At 42.3% G+C, this 24,040-nt stretch overlaps 1 protein-coding gene across 3 annotated transcripts; it reads right to left on the bottom strand.

Annotated features, from left to right (window-relative positions):
* Positions 1-13,274: 13,274 nt before the first annotated feature.
* msrb3 (methionine sulfoxide reductase B3) lies at positions 13,275-23,271 on the bottom strand. Of its 3 annotated transcripts, XM_061075796.1 has the most exons (7): positions 23,130-23,200; positions 20,946-21,044; positions 16,369-16,477; positions 16,093-16,170; positions 15,789-15,817; positions 15,242-15,339; positions 13,275-14,259 (listed from the first exon to the last, which is right to left on the bottom strand). In XM_061075796.1, exons 2-7 carry the CDS (start codon positions 21,028-21,030, stop codon positions 14,074-14,076), a joined length of 585 nt encoding a protein of 194 aa, XP_060931779.1. In that variant the 5' UTR covers positions 21,031-21,044; positions 23,130-23,200; the 3' UTR covers positions 13,275-14,073. The 3 variants fall into 3 exon arrangements, with proteins under 3 accessions (XP_060931779.1, XP_060931778.1, XP_060931780.1); XM_061075795.1 differs by lacking the exon at positions 20,946-21,044 and having other exon boundaries at positions 23,130-23,271; XM_061075797.1 differs by lacking the exons at positions 20,946-21,044; positions 23,130-23,200 and adding an exon at positions 18,163-18,598.
* Between the last annotated feature and the right edge of the window lie 769 nt (positions 23,272-24,040).

The following is a 24,040-nucleotide window of genomic DNA, read 5'->3' as shown; positions in this document are numbered from 1 at the left end:
TTATTATCCAGCAATTCACTTTAATAATAAACTAAATCAACTGAATAAAATAGATATCTTTCTTAAACAGAAACCTGTCTTGCTTAACATCAGACTGTATACATTAATATAAAACAAAAGATAGAAAGCAGAACATCCATCCGGAAATAGTGCATATTTTTAGTGCAATAACAAAAGTGCAAACAGAACGTCTGTAGAAAAATTGTAAACATATTTGTGCCTCAAAGGCCATGACAGTAGGCTACAGTTGTGGTAAAACAGAAACAAAACAACTCATGAACTCAACAGCACAGTGCCACATTATGTGGAGATAGCCGACTTTTTCCACTTGTATTTCTTCTGAGCTCTTGCTGCAGTGAGGAGATGTTTGTCACCTCTACTCTGCACTAAAGAGTGGAGCTGCTCCCAAGACGTGCACTGACCTCCGGACAATCTCCGGAGGGGCTGAAAGGGAGAAAGGTAAAACTTTTCTTTTCTGCTCTGGAGCTTCTCCTGCAAGCCCCAAACTCTGGATAATGTCTGAATGAGTAAATGAGAGAAAACAGCAGGAGGATTCACCACTTAACTGTTTTCAGACATGACCTCAGGGTAAAGTATGAAGAACTGTATACGGACTTTAATAATCATCAACTTTATTTATATAGTATTGATCTGAAACAAGGTTACAAAGTGCTTCACAGTACATGGTAAAGAAATAACAAACAGACTTTTCACACATGTACAAAACAGTACAAAACAGCATTTACAAAACCTGATATAAAGTCTACGGACTTTATATCAGGAGGCCAGGCGGAGAAAGTCCGCAGATAATCTGGAGCGTCTCACTCAGACTTTTACGTTCACACATGTACTTCCTCCGCATAAAATTCCTCTGTGATTCTCTTCAACATGATTGAAGGTGAAAGAACAACTTGTACCTGTGAGGCCCTTTCATTGTCCTTTTGATTGAGGCTTGATACCATCTGAAAACAACAGCACGTCACACAAGCTGTGAGGTCCATCACAAAAAAGTGAAAATATAGATCAGTCTTTGTTTATTGGGGTGCAGCTTTTGTCAATAAATACTATGAAGTATCCACATCCGGCTGATAGAAAACAAGAGGTTTCTCATGGAAGAAAGAGTATATATACATTCGAAAAGTGTGTTTTTATAAAGACAAACGTTTCAGTTGTCTTTCATTTGTTTGTGTAAAACGTCCACACTCCTCTAACGCTCCCCTGTTTGCTTCCTGTCTGTTAATGTTTCTTTGACCTTCACGAAATTATTTGCTGAGTACCTGCACATGTGCCCCCCCCCCCCCCTCATAGTACAGCACACACAGCGGCACACACAAAGAAACACAAATCACAGCTTTTGTGGGTTCCCCAAAAATGTACAAACCCGCAAAAACATGTCAGACTGAACTTTTGGTAAAGTGATGGACAAGACATGTCGAATAATTCCACTTGATGTCACGGTGCAGGCGTAAGAACAGAAAGTTGCGGGCCTTTGAAGAGCTCCGCTGTGGACGTGGAGTGAGATCAATTACACAAGAACAACAAACACAAAGAATAAAGTGCCTTACGTGGAGGACCTTTCCCACGATCCTGCAGCCTGCTCCTCTCCCCTGCCACACGGTGAGCCCAGCAGCTTAATGCTCGCTGAACATCTGAGCTTTGTGGAATCGAACGTGGTCATATAGTCGCACATTGTCGACACAAAACATTTATTTTCATGCCTGCATAACTTCCTCCCACAGAGGCAGTCAATTTACTCGGTGTGTGGTTAATTTGTCGCCGGTATTCACTTCATTCATAAGCCCCATTCACAGCCCTGAGACCCCCAAAGAAGGGGTTTCTGTGCAGACCCCTCCCTTTCAGACAGAGCGGCGTCAGCATCAAACCAATACAATCAATGGCTGCACAGATCCATTACCTCAGGGTGGGTTCATACGCACGTCTCTGCTGGGCAAGCAGCTCGGTTCCAGCCCGCGGAGGCACAAAGAAACAGGAAATAAATGTGTTATTGCACTGAAATGGAACGCTTCGTGTGTGTGTGCGTGTGTGTGTGTGTGTGTGTGTGTGTGCGTGTGTGTGTGTGACAGGGTGAATATTCATTTCAGCAGCACAGACACACAGACTGTGGTTCTCCTGGTTTTATTGCTGGAGCCTGTGACCTTTCACCTCATTTGGCTGCAGCTCCACTCTGGACCAAACAGACACGTCAGATACAGACAAGTCGAGTTTTTATAGTTGTTGTTGCCAATATTTAGAATAATAATTATCAAAACTAATCTTTATCATGTTCCAAAAGGGGGGGGGGCATCCTCAGTGCCGCCATTCATCCTTTTATTGATTGAGATGAACAGTTCCTTCTGTTTCCTTCAGGACTGTGTAGCGTTTATTAACTTGGTTTGTACCTGTTGGTAAACATGTGCTCTTAATGGTTCACTCTTGGTCAAGATAATGTAAATTAGATTTTTCAAAAAAGTAAAAAACTAAATTCCAATTTTATTGAAACACATAGTAAGTAAGAAAGAAAATACAGGTTCATTTGTTATATGATTACAATAATCAGTTTCAACAACAATAGAAGATTTAAGTTTAATGTTTTTAATTAATATGTGTGTAAAGTGCAAAACACTAACTACTACACTAATGAACTGTTAACATTCCTGCTGTAAATAATTTATTAATAGTTTGTGTGCTACTTATACAATGTAAACAAGGAAGTTAATTATAAAAAGTTACCCCAGTTGGGAAAATTAGTAAGAATCTGTCCCAGCGAAGAGACAGACGTGTTGCTCCATGTGGTCACATATCACATTCATGTTCATTTTATTTCATTAAAATGTATATTTTTCTTCACTGCGTGTCAGTGTCACATCTTCTATATCAGCCTGGCAAACTTTTCAAAGCCGCATAATGATAAACGATATTCTGAAGCAACTTCTGATTGAACATTTATCCAATCACAGGCTTTAGTCTTACATTCATCCTCCAAAAGAGAAAAGAATGCATACCTCTCATCATATATAATGATATATGTTGTTTTATTCTTAACTATTCTCAGGAAAACACCCATCATTGCTAATTTTCATTCGAAATATTCAGAGCAAACCTATTTGGGAGCATTTTGTGAAGATGTACGTCTCCTGCAGGAACCTGTGGAGCTGAGGGCCACAGACAGGTAAAGTCAGGACTGTGTTGTCTGTTAGAAAAAACAGGGCAACCCCAGACTTATCCTTTAGTTTTAGAATCACCTCCAGACATATTCCTCCTGGTCTACGTCAAAGCAGCGGCGGCACATGTGTGATGCATTTATGGTGCCGAGAGGCCATTTGCCAAACACTTTTAAAGACTGTTTAGAGATTTCTATTTCTATCTGCTCTCGGATTACTCTATTTTTTCCAAAATATTTTCGGGGGCCATCGCACCACAACGGTACACACACACGGCTCGTCTCTCTGCTCCGGCTCCGGCTCGCTCTCCACCCGGACGCCGCTCAGCTCCTGCAACCTGCTCAGCTCCTGCATGTGTGAGGTTACAGAGGAGCTGTCTCTGCCTCTCATCCCCACTCCCAGAGAGGAAATGAACAGATTAAATATAGAAGCTGGAGGGAGATCCACATGGCAGGCTGTCTGACACCAAGTGTGTGTGTGTGTGTGTGTGTGTGTGTGTGTGTGTGTGTGTGTGTGTGTGTGTGTGTGTGTGTGTGTGTGTGATAGCTTTGATAGCTTTGTTTCCATCTCTTTGACAGAGTAAGTGCTGCACACAGATGCACTGTATGAATGTGTGAATGGCAAAACTGTGTAGTAAAGTGGGCATCACGACTAGGATGAACACAAACCATTTTCAGTTGGTTTTCATGACCAAATAATTGTGGTGTAAAAAGGGTATAAAGGGCTTTTGATAGATAAAGGCCTTATGTTGGGTGGAGGACTAACTGGGGCCACACCACCCCACCCCACCCCCCCCCCTCCACCCTGTGGGCGCACTGAATACAACCCTGTCTCCTCGATATGACATTCCAATAAAACGTTGACGCAAGAGCAGATCTGTTTTGCGGGAAACATTTATGCGACTGTGTCACAGACAACGTGTTTGTTTTCAACTAAAATATTTCATATATCTGCACAACATCCGCTGACGGTGACTCCGGCGTTATTAATGCTAATGTTATGTTGGTGAGGCTCATGGAAAGATTGTGGTTTTGGATTAAAACTGAGTGACTTCACTAACAACATTTTTCTTTATTTGCATTAAACTGAAAAACCACAATCTGTCACTGACGTTCACCAAAGGGGCTGTTGTTGCCTGAAGTGACCCCCGGACAGGACTCACACAGGATGTGAACCCCTGCCGTCTCTGGTGTGATTGTGAGTCATTGGGTTTGAACGCCCGCCACCCGCCACAGCCAGCTCTCAGCGACTCCACTGCCGTTAATAAACGCAGCCTCTGAACGCGCTCCAGCCGGAGACCGCGCTTCATAGGAAACACATGTTGCCGTCGCAGCGCTGCTTGGTACAGAAACATCGGCTGGAGAGGCCTTTTAGTCCTCTGTGGAGGTGAGGGGGGGCTGGGCCAGGATCAATCAGCTCAGGTGAGAGCTGTTAGCTGATGGATCCTCAGTTTTAAAAGACAGCCTCAGGAGAGACACTGGTGCTGAGCTGCAGCGCGACCACACGCTTTATGTTGAGTTTAATGTTTATGTTTGCGACCTGGTCTCTGAATAATGAAAGTGGAAATGTCGTCTCCATTTACAATTCATTACTTGCTGCTACTAATGAAGTGTCTGTTATTTATGTATTTATTTTGAAAATACAATTTGACATGATCCCCTATCTCAAGCTGCACCAAAATGCGCATACTCATGGAAATGAGAACCCCTAAATGTGCCTGACAAATTTTCATCAAGATCCATGAGTTATATTTCTTGGAAGTTGGTGAAAATGTAAAGAAAATAATAAAATAACCGGCATCACCAATGTCCAGGCCAGCACCAGAATTGAATGGTTTCTTTCTTGGCCCACGCCCCATTCATTCATGAAAATCTGTCTAGTAGTTTTGGCCAAAACCTGCTGACAAACAAACTAACAGACAGGGATGAAAACATTACCTCCTTGTGGTTATGAATAGGTATCAAATAAGAGACGCTACAATATGCTACAGTTGAAAAAACTGTAATTTCCATTGAAAAAAACGAAACACAAGTTGATCCAGGAATCCCTGAATGGATTTGGTAAATGGATTTGTATTTATATAGCGCTTTTCTAGTCTGATGAAGACCACTCAAAGCGCTTTACAGTACAGTTTCACATTCACCCATTCATACAGTGCATCTACTTGCAGCACTTTGTTATTCTATGGGGGGCCGTTCAGGGTTCAGCATCTTGCCCAAGGACACTTCGGCATGCAGATGGTTCAGACAGGGAATCGAACCGCCGACCTTCAGGTTGGAGGACGACCACTCTACCCCTCAGCCACAGCCGTGAATACAAAATAAAGCTACATTGTGTTCCCTTATACATGTATAGAATAGTTACATATAAATAAACGCAACAAGGTGTCACTGAAATCCCACCATATACGCTGGCACCTGAGAAAGATCCTCTTGCATGCCTGATCCAGTCGTCTGCAGATATGTCTAGACATCCCGCGGTAATTGTGTCCAGGAGAGACGTCTGATCATGTGGCTGGAGGTCATAAACTTTCCACCTCCACAAGGAGAAGAATTCCTCTGTGAGGCTGAGGAATGGAGGGTAAGGTGGAAGGAAACCAAACACCATCCTCTAGGAAAGGCTGAGAAACCGCCTGTGAACTGGAGGAAAACTGTTCGGTGGCCCTGGTATTTCATGGAGCTTGAAATTTGCGGTCAATGAACAACAGATCTGTGATTTAGTCTATGTTGTGACGACTGTGCGAAGAGTTAGGAAAAGGTGATCTTAAAGAGGAAAAATGCAGGTTAGTGATCGTAAAAAGAAAAAGAAACCAGGTGGAGATGACAAGAGTTCATGCAGTAAAACCTGAGCACACAGACATGGCTCTGATCTCGATGGTCACCGTGGTGATTCTCTTCCAGCAGTGCCGACGCTGCAAAGTGTGTTTTCTGTCACAAAGTGGTGTGTTTACTTGCTGTGGGAGATACCGAGGAAACTGATAGAAGGAAGAAGAAAAATAACAGTGGCCTTTGGAAAGGGGTGCAGTTGAACTGCAGCGGATTTGCAGTGGAATCCAGCCTCCACACCCACAGAGGTCAGAGGTCACATTGCAACACACAAGTCTCTCCCAAGGGCTGTTTGTCAGGAGTCAGGACCCTACTGGGATTTCTGCCCAAAGGTAAAACCAGTTTTCATCAGATCCTACAGTGGTTTCAGAAACTGTTTAGATACCAACCAGATATTTTAACTTCTGTGAGTGATGAGGTGACCTTCTGTGGCTGTGATGGAGCACTGCTGACACAGTATCAGCTCTCACTTTCAGATCACTCCGAAAGATCTTTAAATTGGATCTGAGCAGGACTTTTGGGGGGGTGTCTCCTTTTATTGTCAGTAATGGTGGAGCCATCCCTCACGCCTCAGCTTCACCGCCAGCAGGGCAAAGGCTCCACCTGCTGGCCTCCACACTGCCAGACTGTCTCCAAGTTCTTTTCTCAGGCTTTGAATTTTATACATCCTTTTTAAAAGATGTGCTATTCCCTATTTCATCGTATTTAAATTCTATATTTCTCTGTGCTCCTTACAGGGCATTGTGTGCATTTTAATCACAGTTAAAAAATACTGAATGAACCGGACACAGACAGCAGTCTTTAAACTGACTGAAAAGGCTGCTTTGTTTTGTCACAGTAAGGAAACTCTCGAGGAAACTCACGTCAGTTTTCTGTCATATTTTGTTCCTGTGGGGCAGAAAAGACGACAGAGGCCAGAGACGAGACTCGTTCTGTGGGGCAGACAGGCAGATGTGGCCGCAGCAGCTGGTAGGACACAGTTCACTTCAAAGCCGACACGCTAAGTGTCTTTCTGTTCACATGCTCCAGGCCTGTCTCAGCCAGAGGATGTTTAAATTCTCACTAATCCACATAAAGAGTGTTCAGGTCATTTGTATCACTTTGGAACAACTTCCTAAACACACACACACCCACACACACACACACCCATGACCTGTAGGATATAGTTATTTTTGCACAACACACCATATATGTTCCACATACTACACATGTATGATTATTCATTGCTATAGTGATAGACTAACAGCATGTCAATCTTTACATTGTTAAATATGAAAAAGTGATAAATAAATGTAATAAATGAAGGAAACTATTTTTAGCACAAAAGAGGAGAGTGAATGTTGCCATATAAACTGACCCACACTTTATGAAGTGGTGTTGGGAAGAATTCAGAAATGTCATTTTTATCTTAAAGTGATTAAACTGAACATTTCGCATCACCACCAATTAAAAACGGGTTTTTAGAAATGTACTCAAATTTGTCAAAAATCAAGACGTGAAATGTCTCCATTACAAAAGTATTCCTACAAAGTTCAAGTTCAAAGCAAAACCTTAATTCTAATCAAAGACTACCTGGCATGTAATAATTATCGCATTGACAACACAAAATCCTACACACATCACAACGGTACCTTTGCAGTTAATAAATTAAGACTTCTTAAGATGACATTTAAATAAGAGGGAATCAGTTGTTTTTTTACAATAAATTCTCTTTACGTTAAAAGGATGATAGAGAAACTAGAGGATAATAACTAAAAGTTTTTATATTAGCGCAGTTATATTTAAGTTATTTGGGCACCGCGGTTTAGCTCTTGTAAAAATGCTCTGTTGTGAATAACTGTCGTATGTGAGCAAAATGAAAAATGCCAAGATGGTCAGACAGTGCATGTTGGATTTCGAAGGGGTTTGGGTTTCCATGCATTATCACCTCATTTGCCAAGAGGAAACCGGTTTGTTTTCTTAGAGTTGCTGTGAAGAACTTCCAGCGAGTCCCTCTATTTCCTGTGGAACTCTCTGCCAAACACATAAAGCCAGTGAATGGACTGAGCTATGGAGAGCACAGAATTACCATGGTCTTATTTTTGGCAGGCTCCACGGTAGCAGCATGCAATAAACCACAGGCCTGTGAGTTCTTCCTCGTAGAGTGTTTTTCCAAGAGAAGAAATGTTTCCAGAAAGGCTGAGATGTTTCCCAACATGCTCACACACAGGCGTTCTCTCCCTGTCCGTGTCGCTCTCACAGTTTATCCTCAAACCACCGATGGTCACGTCAGATGGAGGAGGCCTTGTTTAGGCTGCAGAGACGTCTGCTCGGTTCCAGGTTATGCTGCAAATTTTCTAACCAAACAAACACAGCCTTTAAAGACCAATGGCCATATTCACCAAAAAACATCGTATTGCTACAGTATCTAATAGGTGGAACTCTTCAAAACAAAGGATGTCAATCCTAATTTTAGCTCTAAGAATAATTTTTGAATAAACCTTTACATGAACTTTTTTAAAAAGTCTTAAATGCATATTAACTAATCATCAAATTAATACATCTTCTCTCGTTATATTTTTATTAGAAAAATTGATTTATCCTTAAATACATTTTTTCAGAGGTAGATTCAAGGTGCTGTAAAGGGACATTTCAAAACATCCCAGAGACCTTTTTTAAAGAAAATATTTTTAAATCCAAAAGCCCAGTTTAAAACAATTTTAAAGCAAAATAAAACATTTTAAAGTAGAGAGTAAAACCGGTAAAAAGATTTTTAAAAAAGAGGTAAAGGAAATAAAGGATAAATCAGTATGAAAATTAAAAAATAAGTTGAAAGAGAAAAATTATACAAAAAATAATTATACAAATTATACAAATAAAATGTATAGAACTGTAGAACTGTAGAGCTATACTGTAGAACTGTATAGAACAAAATAATAAAACAAAAATTTGTAAAATATCTTAATGAAAGGTACTTGTGAATCAAAAAGTTTATAAAAATGGTTTTAAAAACGGTATGGAGGGATAAGACAAGAATAAATCTATTAATCTCGAACTTGAATCTTCTCCAAGTCTTCTAACTTGTTGTGTTCTCACAGTGACAGCGTCGGCAGACATGTCTCTGATAGCTATCGGCAGATCTCCATACGAATGCTCCAGTCGAGGAAAGACAGTCACCATGTCCACTGCACCATGGCGGCTTCACCTACCTACAGGAAGCTCGAGCAAGCACCTTGAGCAGCATGAAAGAAGATGGAGGCAGACGAAAGTGTTCAGGCTAGGCTACAGGCCTCACTGACTGCCTGCCTGCCACCTTGAGAACCTGCACCCCTGGGATATCAAACTGTGCTACCTGAGAATACAGAAGACTACCTGGCATGAGATGAGAGACCACTGTGTCTTTGTCTTTACAGAGACATTCTGGTTACCACCATTCTTCTACGTGGACTGTCTGAGTAGATAATGGACTGAATAACATCTCTGTCTGGTGAGAGGGGGTGGCCTGTGTGTCTGTATCAACAAAGCATGGTGTCAGGATGCCGTAGTTGTCTGGAAGCACTGCACAGGACTCGTGGAGCTCAAGTTTCTAAATGGCCGACCATGCTATCTGCCGAGGGAACTTGCAGCCATTAACACAAATGCCAAGGTTCTGTTTTAAGACCCAGGTGATACAGTCCCTCGTACAATGCTTCTGCCTGAGATAACATGAGTGGGGGGGTGATTAAGCCCACTGAGCGTTTCTAAGTGGGGGCCATGATGGCATTTGAGGCAGGGTGTAGAGTGGTAAAGGCTTTATTGGGGTCATCAGGTGGGCATCCTGCTTCATAGGGGTTCAGATGACACCTCTAATGGGCTCATCGGCAATGTCCAAGGTGCGGCTGTTACTTTTGGGCCCAGGTGGTGTCTCTCCTCCTGATCCAGAGCCACTGACTAGCTCTGACATTGGGCTCCACCTCGATCTCTAATGTCCTTAAGCCTAACAGGCTGGTGGTTGACCTGTCCACAAAACCTGTGCAACCGACCTCAACTGGGCAGACCCTCACTTTCCAGCCACTTTGCTCAGTGTCGGCCGTCGACCCTAACCCCCCATAGGACCGTCCCAGTTTGAATGAACCGTACAATGTGATCTGTGACCAGAAAACAACCCACCCTTATGGCCACTTCATCGTATTCATAAAATTCTAACATTGCCAACCTGAGAGCAGTGTTACTAGAGATGAACTTCACGACCAGCAGAAACAACAAACTGGACATGGTTGCGATTGTGGCCACTCCCACCCAAACAAGTCCAATTACTTTAATACGAGCTTTAAAGTCTCGAAACCACCTGCCCTGGAAGTCCCTCCACAGCCCCACAGGCAGGCTCTGTGTCACACCTTAACCATTGTGAAGAGAGAGCCCAGTCTGGGATCAGCCCCTGCAGGATAACATACCTGGACACTGACACAAGAACTGTGCAGAGTGCGCCGAACTGTTGTTCCCAAGTGCCTCAAGTCTGCCGCCGTCTAAATCTCTATAAATAGATTCTGCATGTGAATATGTACAATCTGTTTGAAGATGCTGGGCTATTTACTTGATTTTATTTTGCTGCGTGTGTCTGTAATTGAGGAAAACTTCGGGTTTGAACACAAAAAAACAGAATGCCTGTCGGGTTTGGGTCGGGCTCAGTTAGTTTTCTCTCTGGCTTGGTTGGGGTCGGACAGAAATCTGTAAAGATGCATTGATTTGGAACAACTCAATAAAAGAAACTCCTGCGTTAAAATAGAAATACACAAAGTATTAATCCCTTTGGTGATGAATCACATCGGATGAAAGTCGACCTTAAACCTTGAATCTGAACCATTTCAATCAGAAATGAAAAAAGTTGTGCACATAACCACAGCTGTTTATACGGATGTATGCACGTTTGTCTTATTTTTGTCTTTTTTGTATTTGAAGCTCAACAAACTGTCCCTTTTACAGTTCAGCAAAGCTACAGGCAAACATGTTTACAGCTTCAGCCGAGGTTTCGTAACATGTTACCTGTTTCTCTACAGAGCAGCTGAGCTGAAAACATCTTCTATACCACCCAGGTTATGTGTGTGTGTCCAGCTCTACCTCTCTGGAAAGTGGGGGGTGGTAGTATGGGTCTGGGTCTGTGGGGAATGTGAGGAATGTGAGAGCAGACTTCTTGGAGTCAACGAGGTCACAACCCAAACAGTAGTAACACTCACCAGCCCAGACAGACATTATCAATACGTTGCTCGGAGCTGCTTCAAAGACAGAGACATTATCAGTTATCAGTGTTCTCAGGTCTTCACTCTGCTAGTTGAGGAAGCTTCGGAGGACCTAGCGATATGTTCTGTGTTGTTGAGAGGGACAGAAGGCTCTTCTTGCCATATGGATTCCTTCTGGATTCTACATCCACTTGTATAATAAAGATGTTAAAGGTTATGTTTAGACGCTCTCAGTTAAGTTGAGGGGAAGATGGCGGTCTGGTATCGAAAAAAGTCCAAAGAGACTTGTGACGTGTTGTTTATTAACCCAGACCACCACGTTTCCCTGCTCACCTTCGTCAGAGTGCTTTTGTTGGATCTACCACAGACGCCAACCGAGGTTGAGAGATTCAGGTACAGGGGGGAAGTGCCACTCTCACAGGGTTGTGTAGGGGGCGCTAGTGAGGTAATCCAGAATGAAGGGAGCTGTAGCGCCTAAGGTCACGTTTATGGAGAAAGAACATGTAAGGAGTAGAAACTTAAGATAATCTTTCACTGGGTTTGATTTGTACTCCGTCTGTGTTTATTTTTCATTTCGAAATATTCTCTTTAAGCAATGGTGTGTGAATGTGTTTTGCACAATATTTGATACACACACACTTTCCTACTATTACAAATTCCTTCTACAAGTGCAAATTCCATTGTGCAGGTCAGCTGTTTTGCACCAATAATACCTTAATTTAAAGTGTACGACACATGTTGTGATTCTTCAGTTTATTTGTGATTATGGACTTTATGAATAACATCTTGGGGGGAGTCTTGGGTTTGAATTTTGGGTGTAAGGCAGTATTTTTTATAACTATCTCAAATTTTCTTTTCTTTTATTATAACTAAAGCTTTTACTCTTGTTTCCATAATCTACAGACTTTAACTAAAGCCTCTATATGTGGGTCAGTCTTTATATTTTCCTGCTATCCTCTTGCTCTTTTCCTTTGCTGTTTTCTGAGCCAACTGTCATTTGCACATCCTGCTTTTGTCTCTGTTTCCTTCCGTCTTACTGTCACACCCTCGTACCCTCATTTCTGTCCGTCTTACAATCCGTCCTTCTTTCCTTTCTTCCTTCCTTCTTCCTCTCCCCTATTTTTCCCATTCCTGTGTTCCAATCACTCAGCCATGTGATTAGCTTCCTCCCTGACCTTATTGTTCTTTCTGTCATTTTACTTTGCCCTTTCTGAGGATACAGGCCTTCTCTTTATCAGCAGGGACGGCGTGGAAAGACCCCCAGCTTTAAATTCCTGCTAAACCACACCTCTGAGGACCTCTTCTGGACTGGCAGCACAATCGCAGTGGTCAGCCAGGCACCTCAGGCTCTCTACTTATTAAGGAAACACCAGCTATCTGCTGCTGGTGGGGTCAGGAGAGGTCGTCTCTCATAAAATCAAGATGTTGAGAATTAAATAATAAATAACAAGCCACAAACTGTGCACTTGCAACTTTTGCAACAGTAGAAATTAAGGTTTTAGCTCATGTTCATGCAGAAAGCATTAGTTTAAGGTCCCACCTCCCCACTTTTAGAAAATGGTCAGTCAACCAACCAAACTTAATTTTAAGACATTTAAGCAAAAAAATCGGTTAAAAATGCTATTTTGTATATTTATATTAAGTTACATGCAAGATCTCACACCAACTAACACTTCCATAGCTTATGCCATACGATACATAAAAGTAAAGAAAAATATTTATAACCTTACAACAAAATATATCTTGCGAACAGGATAGGGGCCATGTGATCATTTTGGTAATGTGAAATTCAGAGAAAAGGCAAAAGTATGAGATTCATTTTGGTTTCCATCCTTTTTTCCCAAATATTTTTTTTTCACATGGCCCTAAACATGTTACAGAGAAACAAAAACCAAGCCTATTGTTGGCTGACGATTATTTCACTACAATCACGACTAAATATGACCTATGATCCCACATTTATCTCATACTGTGTCAAACCATTCACTGAAGACTACCATTAGAGTAAAGCTCCAAAGAAACTAGTAAGTAGACATTAAGCTGAGATTGTTTCATGAATACATGTATGGAAGAATAGAAAGAAAAGTCACATGGTGATTCAAGATATTTTATTCATCCAATAACTGTTTTAATACAAGCTGAAAATATTTCCTAAAGCAAAGGACTAAAGAAGGAACAAATACAGGAAGTGACCTGGAGGCCGCACTACATTATTTTCCACAATAAGATTCCTTCGGTCAATGCTGACGCTAGCACTTGCATAGGTGATATCGTTAAATTAACCTCTCAGTATCAAACAACGCTTTAATATAGTAATATATATTTATTATGTATACACATGTGTGTTTGTGTGTCTAGAACACAGCACTTCATCCATATATAAACTGGCAGAGCAGATGCTAAAACCCAAACCTGGTTATTTAAAGGGAGGAATTTTGTTATTTGTCAACATAGATGTTTTTCTGGGGGAAATGCATAATTCAGTCCGGACACTGTTACATGGGGCAGGAAGCAGAAGCTCATACTGAATGGAAACACAGGAAGTCGTCACTGAACCACAGCTGAAGGTCCTGTGGCAGTAACACAACCTGCTCCCCTCATGACGACAACAGAGAAAAATCTGAGTGCAACACCCAAGTTGACAAATACCAAATGATTATTTTAAGGCAACCAATCAATGCAGTGTGGGCATGAGTTGCAGTTTTATGGCTGTTTAGGAAACATGCACTTTCCCATGTGACAGATTATTTGGTGCATTTGGTCTGTGTCTTGAACTAGAGGCCTTTTCTTGTCTCTGCCACACAATCACCTCACTCTGTCTGTACTTTGAAGTATTTCAATGCTACGATAACTTTTGGACTCCTACACACAGTCAGAAGGCCGGCGTGTCCTTCAGAGCTCCGTCTTCCCATCGCTCGCTGAGCTGCTGGCAGCTCCACCCTCGGCCGCGGGGCTGGAGCTGGAGGTGGAGGAGGCCGTGTCTCTGGGCTGGAAGGCCAGTGAGGCTGAGTTTATGCAGTAGCGCTTCCCTGTGGGTCTTGGTCCATCATCAAACAGGTGTCCCAGATGAGCGCCACACTGAAACACAACAATGGAAAGTTTGATGTGTTCGATTGTAGACTTGTTCTAATGGGGGATCTAGGATTTTTCCAAATCAGGGGCCATAATATACACAGAGGGGCCATTTCTATCCATACGAAATTCCAGATTCAGTAATATCTTTGAGCCACGCCACACATCATTGAACATACATTTTCAAAACAGCTTCCAAAATAAAGATCCTTAACAAATTGTTGTATGTTTTATTAGTTTTTCTAAGACTGCTGGCAGGACAAGGGCACTTTAGGGGCCAATCAAAATGACTTTTTGGACATTCAACATTTTAGGTGGCACCAACAGCTCAGCTGTTATTCGCAGTAACTAGCAATTGTGTCCACAATCTGTCGCTGCAATTTTAAAGTTAAAAGAAACAAAAACCATGAATGAAATAAAGCTTATGAGCTGGGACATCACTGGTCAGACAGGCTTTGTGTTTGTGTTCTTACAGGAATGTGCACTTGCATGTGTTTAATTTGCCAAAACATTGTGTTGCTGGACGGCTTTGTGTCAAAGTTGGATCCATTACAGCTTTTTGCCAGTTTACCCTCTTTGTATTTTTGCCTGAATACACTGCCTCTGCACCACCGCTCTGTTGACACAGTGGCCTCAGAGAAATCAGTTTTTGAAGGGAGGCTTCATGCCGGTCTGAACATGACCTTTTCCCTGTTACAGACTGGCGACCTGTCCAGAAAGAACAGTCACCAGACAGAAGGTGTGCACAACAATTTGGTGCAGATCTAAATAAAGTGTAATGAGTTTTCATAAGGGAACTGTTGGGCCTTGGCAGAGGTATGCACTGGAGTGAGTGACTTCTAGTTAAATGTATTTAATTATTTCTGTTTTTATTTTCGTTGATATTTTGTCATTTGCCTGTGAAATGCTGCAGGCGAGCTGCTTCATTGGATTATCTTCATCTGTCGTCTTTGAGGTAAAGGAGTAAACAGCAGTGTTTATACTGTACCTGGTTGCAGGTGGTCTCCACTCTGTGCATCCCATAGGAGAAATCATCGGTCACAGTCACAGACTCCTCCTTCACCAGGTCAAAGAAGGATGGCCAACCTGAACCCATGGCGGCAGGGAGGAAACATGTCAGTACAAAGGTGCCATGACACAACGGTGGGAATTGATGTGGGTCAGTGTTTGATTTTACATCCAGGAACATGGAGAGGGCTGGAGAAATATGTCAGCACAATGAAATACATTTAAACCTCATCCAATAAACTGTTCCTGGTGTAAATACGTGACTATTACATGTACCTTGTCAACCACTCACTGCTTAGTCAATGCTTATAGCCATTACTTTGATAGCATGCATATTATCCCGCTTAATACCGTTGAAACATTCAAATCACATGATACTGGAAAGCCAATAATTGAAGGACAATTATCAGCATTTATATACTGCGCATTCAAAACTGAGACCAGTTCCAGGAGAAATGGGAGCAGCTTGTAATGACAGAAGAGCAGGAGAGAAAATGGACAATAAGGTCAACAGTGATTTAACTTACCTGATCTGGAGTCAAATTTAGTCTTGGAGCTATAAAAGGAAATAAAAATCATGTTAAATCCAGGTTTTAAAAATAAGAGCGGAACATTCTAAAAAATTGTGGTGGAAGACTAAGGCAAAAGCTTATTTTTAAATTCAAGATAAGGGAATGTAACCAGAATTCCCCCATCTGATACTCTAGAATCTAGTGAATAGATGGTGAGATGGTCCTACGGGAGACGGTCATATCAGTAAACTCATATAAACTAATAAACTGTCACTGGAGAGGGACACTTGTTCACATAGGAAGATAATGCAGCACTTACCTGAACAGCTGGTTTCCACAGACAACACACGTGTAGGTGCCATCATCTTTATGATCTGTGAATTCACCAGTGAACGCACTGGGGAAAGAAAGCTCCATCAGTCAGACTGAAACATGATGAAATGATAACTAAATACTGTTTATCTATAGAACACACACATCATCATATAAATGTTGACATATACAGTATATATACACACACACATACACACAGCGACATTGTGTGTACATACACAATTTCGAGTAAAACTAGAGGCACAGCAGTGGTTCCCCTCACCTCTCAGTTCCTCTTTCCTGGGTTACATGGAACTGCTTGGGAGTGAGACGTTTCTTCAGCTCCTCCTGAGAGAAACTTGCCGGCCATGTCTTCTTGGTTCTACATGCTCCTGAGGGGGGGAGGCAGGGATGACAACAAATATTTACACTACAAGTCTGCTGATGACAGCGGCAAGACAAAGAAGAGCTGCATGTCACAACACTATTCCTTATGTTGATGCCAAACAAAACGTTACGCCTTCCTCTCTCCTGACGTCGCTCTGAGACACAAGATGGAAACAAAGCAGGCCGGCCAAAAACTGCTTGCTTTAATCCCAAACACAAAAAATAACCTGTGACAAAACCTTTCAGTGTACACATAGTGAACAGAACCACACACACAAAAGCCAAGCAGTGAATCGTTATTGTGTTAGCATTTTGAAATTTCACAAGTGAGAAGAGCTGATACATGGACCGTTGAATAAAGGTTCAGTGTGGCTATTTAAACCATTAAGGGCACTACTGTTTGTTTCTGAGTCAACGAGTCAACAGTGAGTAATGTGATGTTTCAGCCAACTGAAGAAGGGAGAACCCTGATGTAAACACAGCATGTTCTGTTTGTGGGATGGATGTTTAGCTTGACTCTACCTGAACGTCTGGAATATCATTAACCTCTGAAGTGGGGGGTTATTTGTTTCTTTTGCAGCCACACACAGAACCTCAGCTTTGACTTCAAACAGGGGTCCCAGTCTTTTTTGTCCTCAGATTTACAACTCTGTGTTTATTTTTTAAACAGTGGTCCCAATTTCTTACAGTAGTTTTGTTTCATGAAACATGACCATAACCTTAATAATATTGACCTGTTCGTGTTGGACATGTTGAGGAAACTGTAGGCTAATGTATTAGTCAAAACTATTTCTAATATGGCAAGAATGGGTGTGCTCCTATTTGGACAATTCTATAACACCTGAGGGAAAAGTGTGGAAAAATGATGTTTTGTAAAAAGAGCCAAAACATCCAAGTAAGTACAGAGATCACAAAATGGTTATCTGTAATTTGTGAGGGATTTGTGCTAAACTCTAAAAGAAACCTTTACAATTGTCCTTTATCTAAATATTAAATATTAATTTTAAAATCATCAAATAAATACACATCACAGAAACTGTTATTTGTGTTTGTATTTAGTGTATAATGAAAGACATTTGCTGGCAAGACTATGATTAAGAATCCTGTCTTTAATTACTGAATGAACTGTTTATTTCTAACATGAACTCAGTAAAAAAAATTGGTGTTCTGCTGAGTCCAGCAGAGGGCAGCACAGACCTGGCGATACTTAAAGTAAAGCAATGTTAACTTTTCATGCAGGTGTCAGAGGCCCTTTTTCTATTTTGAGATGTAGAAGCACCTTCCAGGCCAAAATTCATCTGTGTAAACTAAATCTGGGCAGACTTTGAAACAATATCTGATTAAACAAGGAGTGACCAAGATTAAGAAACTCAGAAAGCATTCAGAACTATTAACTGCGGTACCTGGAAGTTGTTGATACTCCCTGCTACAAGTACAAATCTATTTAAAAAGGAACTGAGGTCCAGTAACCAGCCCTGTTCAGGTTAGGTCCAGTTTGGAGCTCTGAAACTTCGTTCAGTGCAAACAAAAGGAGCTGTTCCGAATCAAATGGAAGAAAATAGCTGAAAGCAGCTCAGGTCAATGTAAACGCACACAGACGGGGACAGTAAAGACATGCAGACACACCAGCCAGGTGTTAAGGCTTTAGAGAGGCAGAGCACAGCAGGCACACAGCACCCAGTCAGTGGACCTGAGGGAAGACTGCAGGGCCTCAGAGTTACAGGCTGACTCTTGGTTATTAGATGCAGCAGATTGAAGCCCGACATGGCTGCTGGACAGAGGCTCGCCACCCACCACTAGAAACAAATGCCCCTCAGCAGGACTACACCGAGGACTGGGCTGGATGGAGGGGGAGCAGACAGAGGGAGAAATAACACATGACAACACGGGATTAGAGACAAGATGTGTAATGGGAGCAATGGTCGTCGGCATCTGTTTTGAGAGTCCCACCGGTCACACAGAGTTTGAAGGAGACTGGTTAACAGGCATGTTGAACACTGACACACACACACACAGATAAACAAAACACATTAACGCCTCATCCTGCACGGGGGACTGTACTTTCAGACAGTGGCGTCCAAAATAAAAGTCCCTATGAAATTTTAAAAAGTGAATTTCATTTTACAAGATTTATGGAAATACATTCCTCATCTAGCTTGCTGACCAGAAAACACAACAAACCAATAAAACCATCACAGATTTATGAAACAGAAGCCCGAAAGTTCCATTTGTTCCAAAAGACATCTAGTGTTTCATATTTAACATGTAGAAAATATTCATTCTAAGCTCTTTACATGGCTAAACAAAAGTAATAGTGTACAATGCAGCCATGCGTACTCAGATTAACGTAAAATGCCCCAATGATGTGTATCCTACTGCTGCATTCTTTTTAACTTCATTGCCCTTTGGAGGAAAACCTCTTGATCTCAAAGTCTTTCATGATGTTTAAAAACCAAATGTGTTTCTCCTTCCATCTAGAAATGTGGAAACTGCTGTCCATTTGCTTTGTGTACAATGCACTGAGCTGACCGTAAGCAGGAAAGAGGCTGTGGCTCACAAATAGAAACACCAACTGAGACACAAATTTCAAATGTGCTGTAAACATGTCCAAAGGATGATCCTAAAACCCTGAATATTGGTCCCCTAAAGACAGACGCCTTTTCATCAAAATCCATGATTTATTCCCTGAGAAATCAAGGAAAATGTTTTAAAAAAACATCCTATTTTGTAATGTTAAAGAAGGAGAAAAAAAATGCCTGAACCAGATCTGCAGCAAATTGAATGGGTTCTTTCCTGACCCAAACCACATCCTTCCATTTAGATTCTTGGTAATGTGTCCAGCAGTTCTGTGAATAATCCTGCTGACTAACACAGAAACAAGCAAACCGAGAAGAAAACATACTGTCCTGGGTGGAGGTGGCAATATCAGAATATCCCTCCCTTTTATTGGAAAAGGCAAAATTTTGACCATTCACATCATATGTGCAGTTTTAACGATACTGACTTATTTTACTAATAGCTTAAGAGGGCAGGCAAAGGTTGAGCTGACAGTGATCGCCCTCTGGTGGATCAGGAGACAAACTACTTCCAACGGTCTACTTCTATACGCTTTGAGAATGTAGACTTTCCAATTCTGTCCACTACAGCCCTGATATGAAGCTCCAGACGTAGCCTCCAGAGACGGTTTGGAGCTTGGAAGCAGTGGCGGCTGGTGACATTTTTTTGGGGGGGGGCGCACTTGGGCGGCGCGGTTTAAATAGCCCACCGCAATGAGAAAAAAAAAACTCCGGGGTGCTCCGGGGACCTCCGGTCCGGTCCCGGTCCCCGGACCGGGACGTCCCCGGGGACGTGCTCCTCCGGGACGGTCTCCGGGACGTCCCCGGGTACGTGCTCCTCCGGGACCGTCTCCGGGACGTCCCCGGGGACGTGCTCCTCCGGGACCGTCTCCGGGACGTCCCCGGGGACGTGCTCCTCCGGGACCGTCTCCGGGTCCCCGGGGAGGTGCTCCGGTGCTTCGGGAGGTGCTCCGGTCCCGGTCTCCGGAGCACCGGAGGGAGGTGCACCCGGGAGGTGCTCCGGTCGCGTCCCGGTCGTCCCGGACGTCCCGGCCCCCGGGGAGGTGCTCCGGTGCTCCGGGAGGTGACCGAGACCGGGACGTCCCCGGGGACGGTCCCGGAGGAGCACGTCCCCATGCACGTTAACATGTGGTTAAAAATTTCAGCTGATTATTACTGATCGATAAAACTACACACACGACACAGTAAACAACAATGCTTCTATCTGTCCACTGTCTGTCCTCTACCTGTCTCACTCAGTGCTCCGGGACCGGAGCTGCACCTCCGTGCAGATTAAAAGTATCTGCTAACTATGCAGCTCCTGTAGATCAGTGATAAGGTCTCTGATTGGACAGTCCTGTCAGCATGATGTATAAGAAACCCTTTCATTGGCTGTAGGCGCAAGTGAAGTGCGCCCATGGCTCGAACTGTCATCCGCCATTGAGAAGCTGTCCTTGCTCAAATGTTCCTGCCCCTTTTGTTGGCTTCCATAGACTTCCACTTGCCCGGCGCCCACAGGGAGGAGTGACTTCTCTCTCAGTGATAACGAATGGCAAATATATTACCAAATATAATATATTAAGTGGTTTTTGACAGGGGCTTACGGTCTCCGGCACACATTTAACGCCTTAAAACAGTACATTTCTTATTAAATTATTTGATATATAATGTTTTTTGACATGTCATTTTTTTTTTTTTTTTTTTTTTTCACCTCAAAATTGTAGGGTGGGCGGCGCCCCAGCGCCCTGTATGATGAACCGCCACTGCTTGGAAGTGAACGTCTGATATGGTATGTTGGTTGATATAAGTCTCATAGTGGACAGATTACAACATAAAAAAACTGTGTTCCTTCAATAAGCACGACAGCCTTCATTACCCTGTCACAACTCGACATAGTAAAGCTAACAAGTTACTCTACCTAGAGGAGCAGCAGGGCGGCACACTGAGCCGCTGAAGGCACGAAGCAGGGCCACCGAGAGCCCACGTCTGAGGAGGACGGCCATGACACACAGTCATACTGAAGAGAGACAGAGAGACAGACAGAGACTGCCCTTTTTAATATATTTCATTACATCATTAAACATCCCCTCATCCCAGCGGTGGTTGGTATTTAATGTCTCCGGATCAGCACGGTGCACGTCACCAGAGGGAATATTCACACAGGAAAAAAAAAAAAAATCCAAAGAGGAAAAATTCCCTCTGAGACGAGCTCTGATAAAAGGCTGGACGAAGGTGGCCTTATATGGTAACGTTGTCAGCAGTGTGGCAGTATTCACCTGCAGGGAAACTGTACTCTACACTCTCTCCTGTCTGGCTTTACTCGGAGTTAGGATCTGACGCTTTTACAAGCTAGAAAACACTATGACAATAAATGTGAATAAACTGTTTAGAGGATATACAAGTGGCCTACAAAATAAAATCTACTAGGCAAAGAACGCAGCCACTTCAACGAAGCTATGAACCTTTGCTCGCTCATTCAGATTCAGGTCTCTCTCAGTCTTAGGCTCTGCTGCCGTTAGCTCAGAGGTCAGAGGTCACAGGTCAATCAGACAGATTCCTAACAATGTGAATGATTCTGCCACAGCTCCCGCTCCACTCACAGTGCTCTGCTCTTTTACTTCATACAAATGTGACAAACAACAGTGAAAGAATTCCTGACATGGTTTTTTAGCTCGTATGCACCATAAGTAAAACAATGAATCCAAAGGTGTGTTCCTCTGCAAGGGCAGGACTTAAAGTGACACTGTAACTGTGAACTCAATGGTAGGAAAACACACCAACATCTTGTGTTTTGTTTTTTGCAGTTGTATTTTGTAATTTGCTCTTTTCCTACTTGCTGCATTGCATTCCTCTATGTTGTAGTGTTTGTGACGTGTTGTCCTAAGGGCCAATCTGTTGTTTAGTTTGAGACTAGATGGGGTGAATTAATTGCCATTCCTATGTTTTTGGCCATTTTGTAAGTTGTGGTTGTCTTTTCCCATCTGCTGCTGTTTTCTGATTTAATTATTCTCCATTGTTGCATGATTTGCGTGCCGTTGTGTGATGTTGTTTGCCTTTGTTTTTAATGATTTATCGTTTGTTGAATTTAATTATTTGTTGTTTCATGACATTATTTGCCCTCATGTTTTGTTGCCTTTATCTGCTGCAGTCTTTTTGAAATTCCCTGTTGTGTTTTGTGTCCACTTGTCTTTGTGCTCCGAGCGTCACAGCCACCGTGGCGATGGGCTAATTCCAGCAGCAGCTCAGTAACACAATGCCGTCACCTCAGTGGTGAAATAAAGCTGCTGTGAGAGCCACAGCTGCCAAACACCTCTATTCTGAGATCCACCATCGGAAAACACCTTCATTGACAAACTTTGAAAACATTGTAGATATGTGCTCAACACAGAAAATTACCAGTTAAAGTTACAGAACCGTTAAATAAAAAGACGTGAAGATAAATAAATGTACATTTGTCAGAAACTGATAAAGATAGAAATAGGGAGAGACAGTTACATGTTCATTGAAAAGTTGATAGTACATTTGGACAGTTTTGTTGTATATTGATATATTATTTGAATTCACATAGAAACAATGTGGAATCAATTTAAGGACGTGAAAATTACCAAAGAAACTGTTTTTTTCATCTTTAAAATACAGTCAAATTTAAAAAATTCAAATTTAAAACCGAGATGAGGTTTTGGTTATAATTCTTAAATAAGTGGATGCGATGGTTCCAACCATCAGGGAATACAACTGGTTTTCTGACGTCATAAGAAAACACTGAACACGTCATGTAGAGTCTGGCCCCTGTTAGTAAAGACGAACTTGACTCTGTCAGTGAACGTTGTAACATGTCATGTCTCCTGAGCTCCACTCCGAAGTGTCAGATACAACACGGAGTTATTAGGAGCCCGCGGCCGCCGCCATGTTTGACCGAGCTGTCCAAACACAAGAGTCTAAAATTAACAATAACTGGCTCGTTATTGAACATTCGTGTGATTCCTTGTTATCGGTTGTTCTGTTCGCTGCCCGTCAGAGGACACGGTTCACGCCGGGCGCCATGTTACCGTTAATGTGCAGAACTGTTCCCTGGAAACCGAGAAACGCGACAGAGACTCACCGGAGAGAAGCAGCAGCAGCAGAGAAGCGGCGGCGGCGACCGGGAGGTGTCGGAACGGTGATGAGGTGGTGACGGTGTGACGTCGGAACATCTGAGCAGGGGGACGTCGACCAGCAGTGTGTGTGTGTGTGAGCGGGGGGAATGACAGGAGACCCGCTCATGTCCTTTTATGGTCACGACCCCTCACCGTTTCCGTTCAGCTGCGTCACATCCCATAATATCGGTCTAGACATACAAACACAGCAGCATAGTTGTTCATGTGTTGTGTTGTTTACTGTGTTGTTTACTGGTTTACACGTGACTATGTTAACAGTCATGTGTAGCCACCCTCACTTCATGATCAGTGATGCAGGTGATACAAGATGATAATAATTATTCTAATAATAAAAATATAATAAATAACGTATTCATCTATAATCTATTAATAAACAGCATTATGGCAGTGTTTATCAAGTGAATTGAGTTTTGAACTTGTTAGTGTCATAATGAACTTTGAATGCACTTTTCAATATCTATAATGTTATTTTTTTTAATAAAACAGCTTATATAGTAGTATATATGTGTGCTTTAGCAAGGAACAATTTTCACAATATGTTCAAAGATTTTTGTGGCTTTGCTCAAAGCTATAGAGATAACAGTAAACAAGGAACGTCTTAATGTGCAACCTTACTGAATCCAAAATTGTGTATGGATGATATATATATCTGGCCCCCCCTGTGTAAATTGTGGCCCCTTTATGGCCCCTGATTTAGAAATCCTAGATTCTTTACCTATTCTAACCGTTTATATATCCTATGACTAATTTCTGATATTTGTATGACCCCTCACCAAGCACACAATACTGCCTCAGCCACACAATCAGTTTCTACACCTGACACTACTTATCACACTAAATATTAATGATGCTTAAT

Source organism: Limanda limanda, chromosome 1 (assembly GCF_963576545.1).
Source record: "Limanda limanda chromosome 1, fLimLim1.1, whole genome shotgun sequence".
NCBI classification, from domain to species: domain Eukaryota; kingdom Metazoa; phylum Chordata; class Actinopteri; order Pleuronectiformes; family Pleuronectidae; genus Limanda; species Limanda limanda.
This window is presented reverse-complemented; position numbering and strand designations above follow the sequence as displayed.

What these genes read in the sequence shown, in the direction of transcription:
- msrb3 (XM_061075795.1), bottom strand. Translation starts at nt 23,220, where the DNA reads ATGTTCCGACGTCACACCGTCACCACCTCATCACCGTTCCGACACCTC. An exon ending in TAAATTTGACTCCAGATCAG is followed by an intron (nt 15,340 to 15,788) that starts GTAAGTTAAATC and finishes CCATGGGTTCAG; the next exon opens with GTTGGCCATCCTTCTTTGAC. An exon ending in TGGAGACCACCTGCAACCAG is followed by an intron (nt 14,260 to 15,241) that starts GTACAGTATAAA and finishes GTTGTGTTTCAG; the next exon opens with TGTGGCGCTCATCTGGGACA.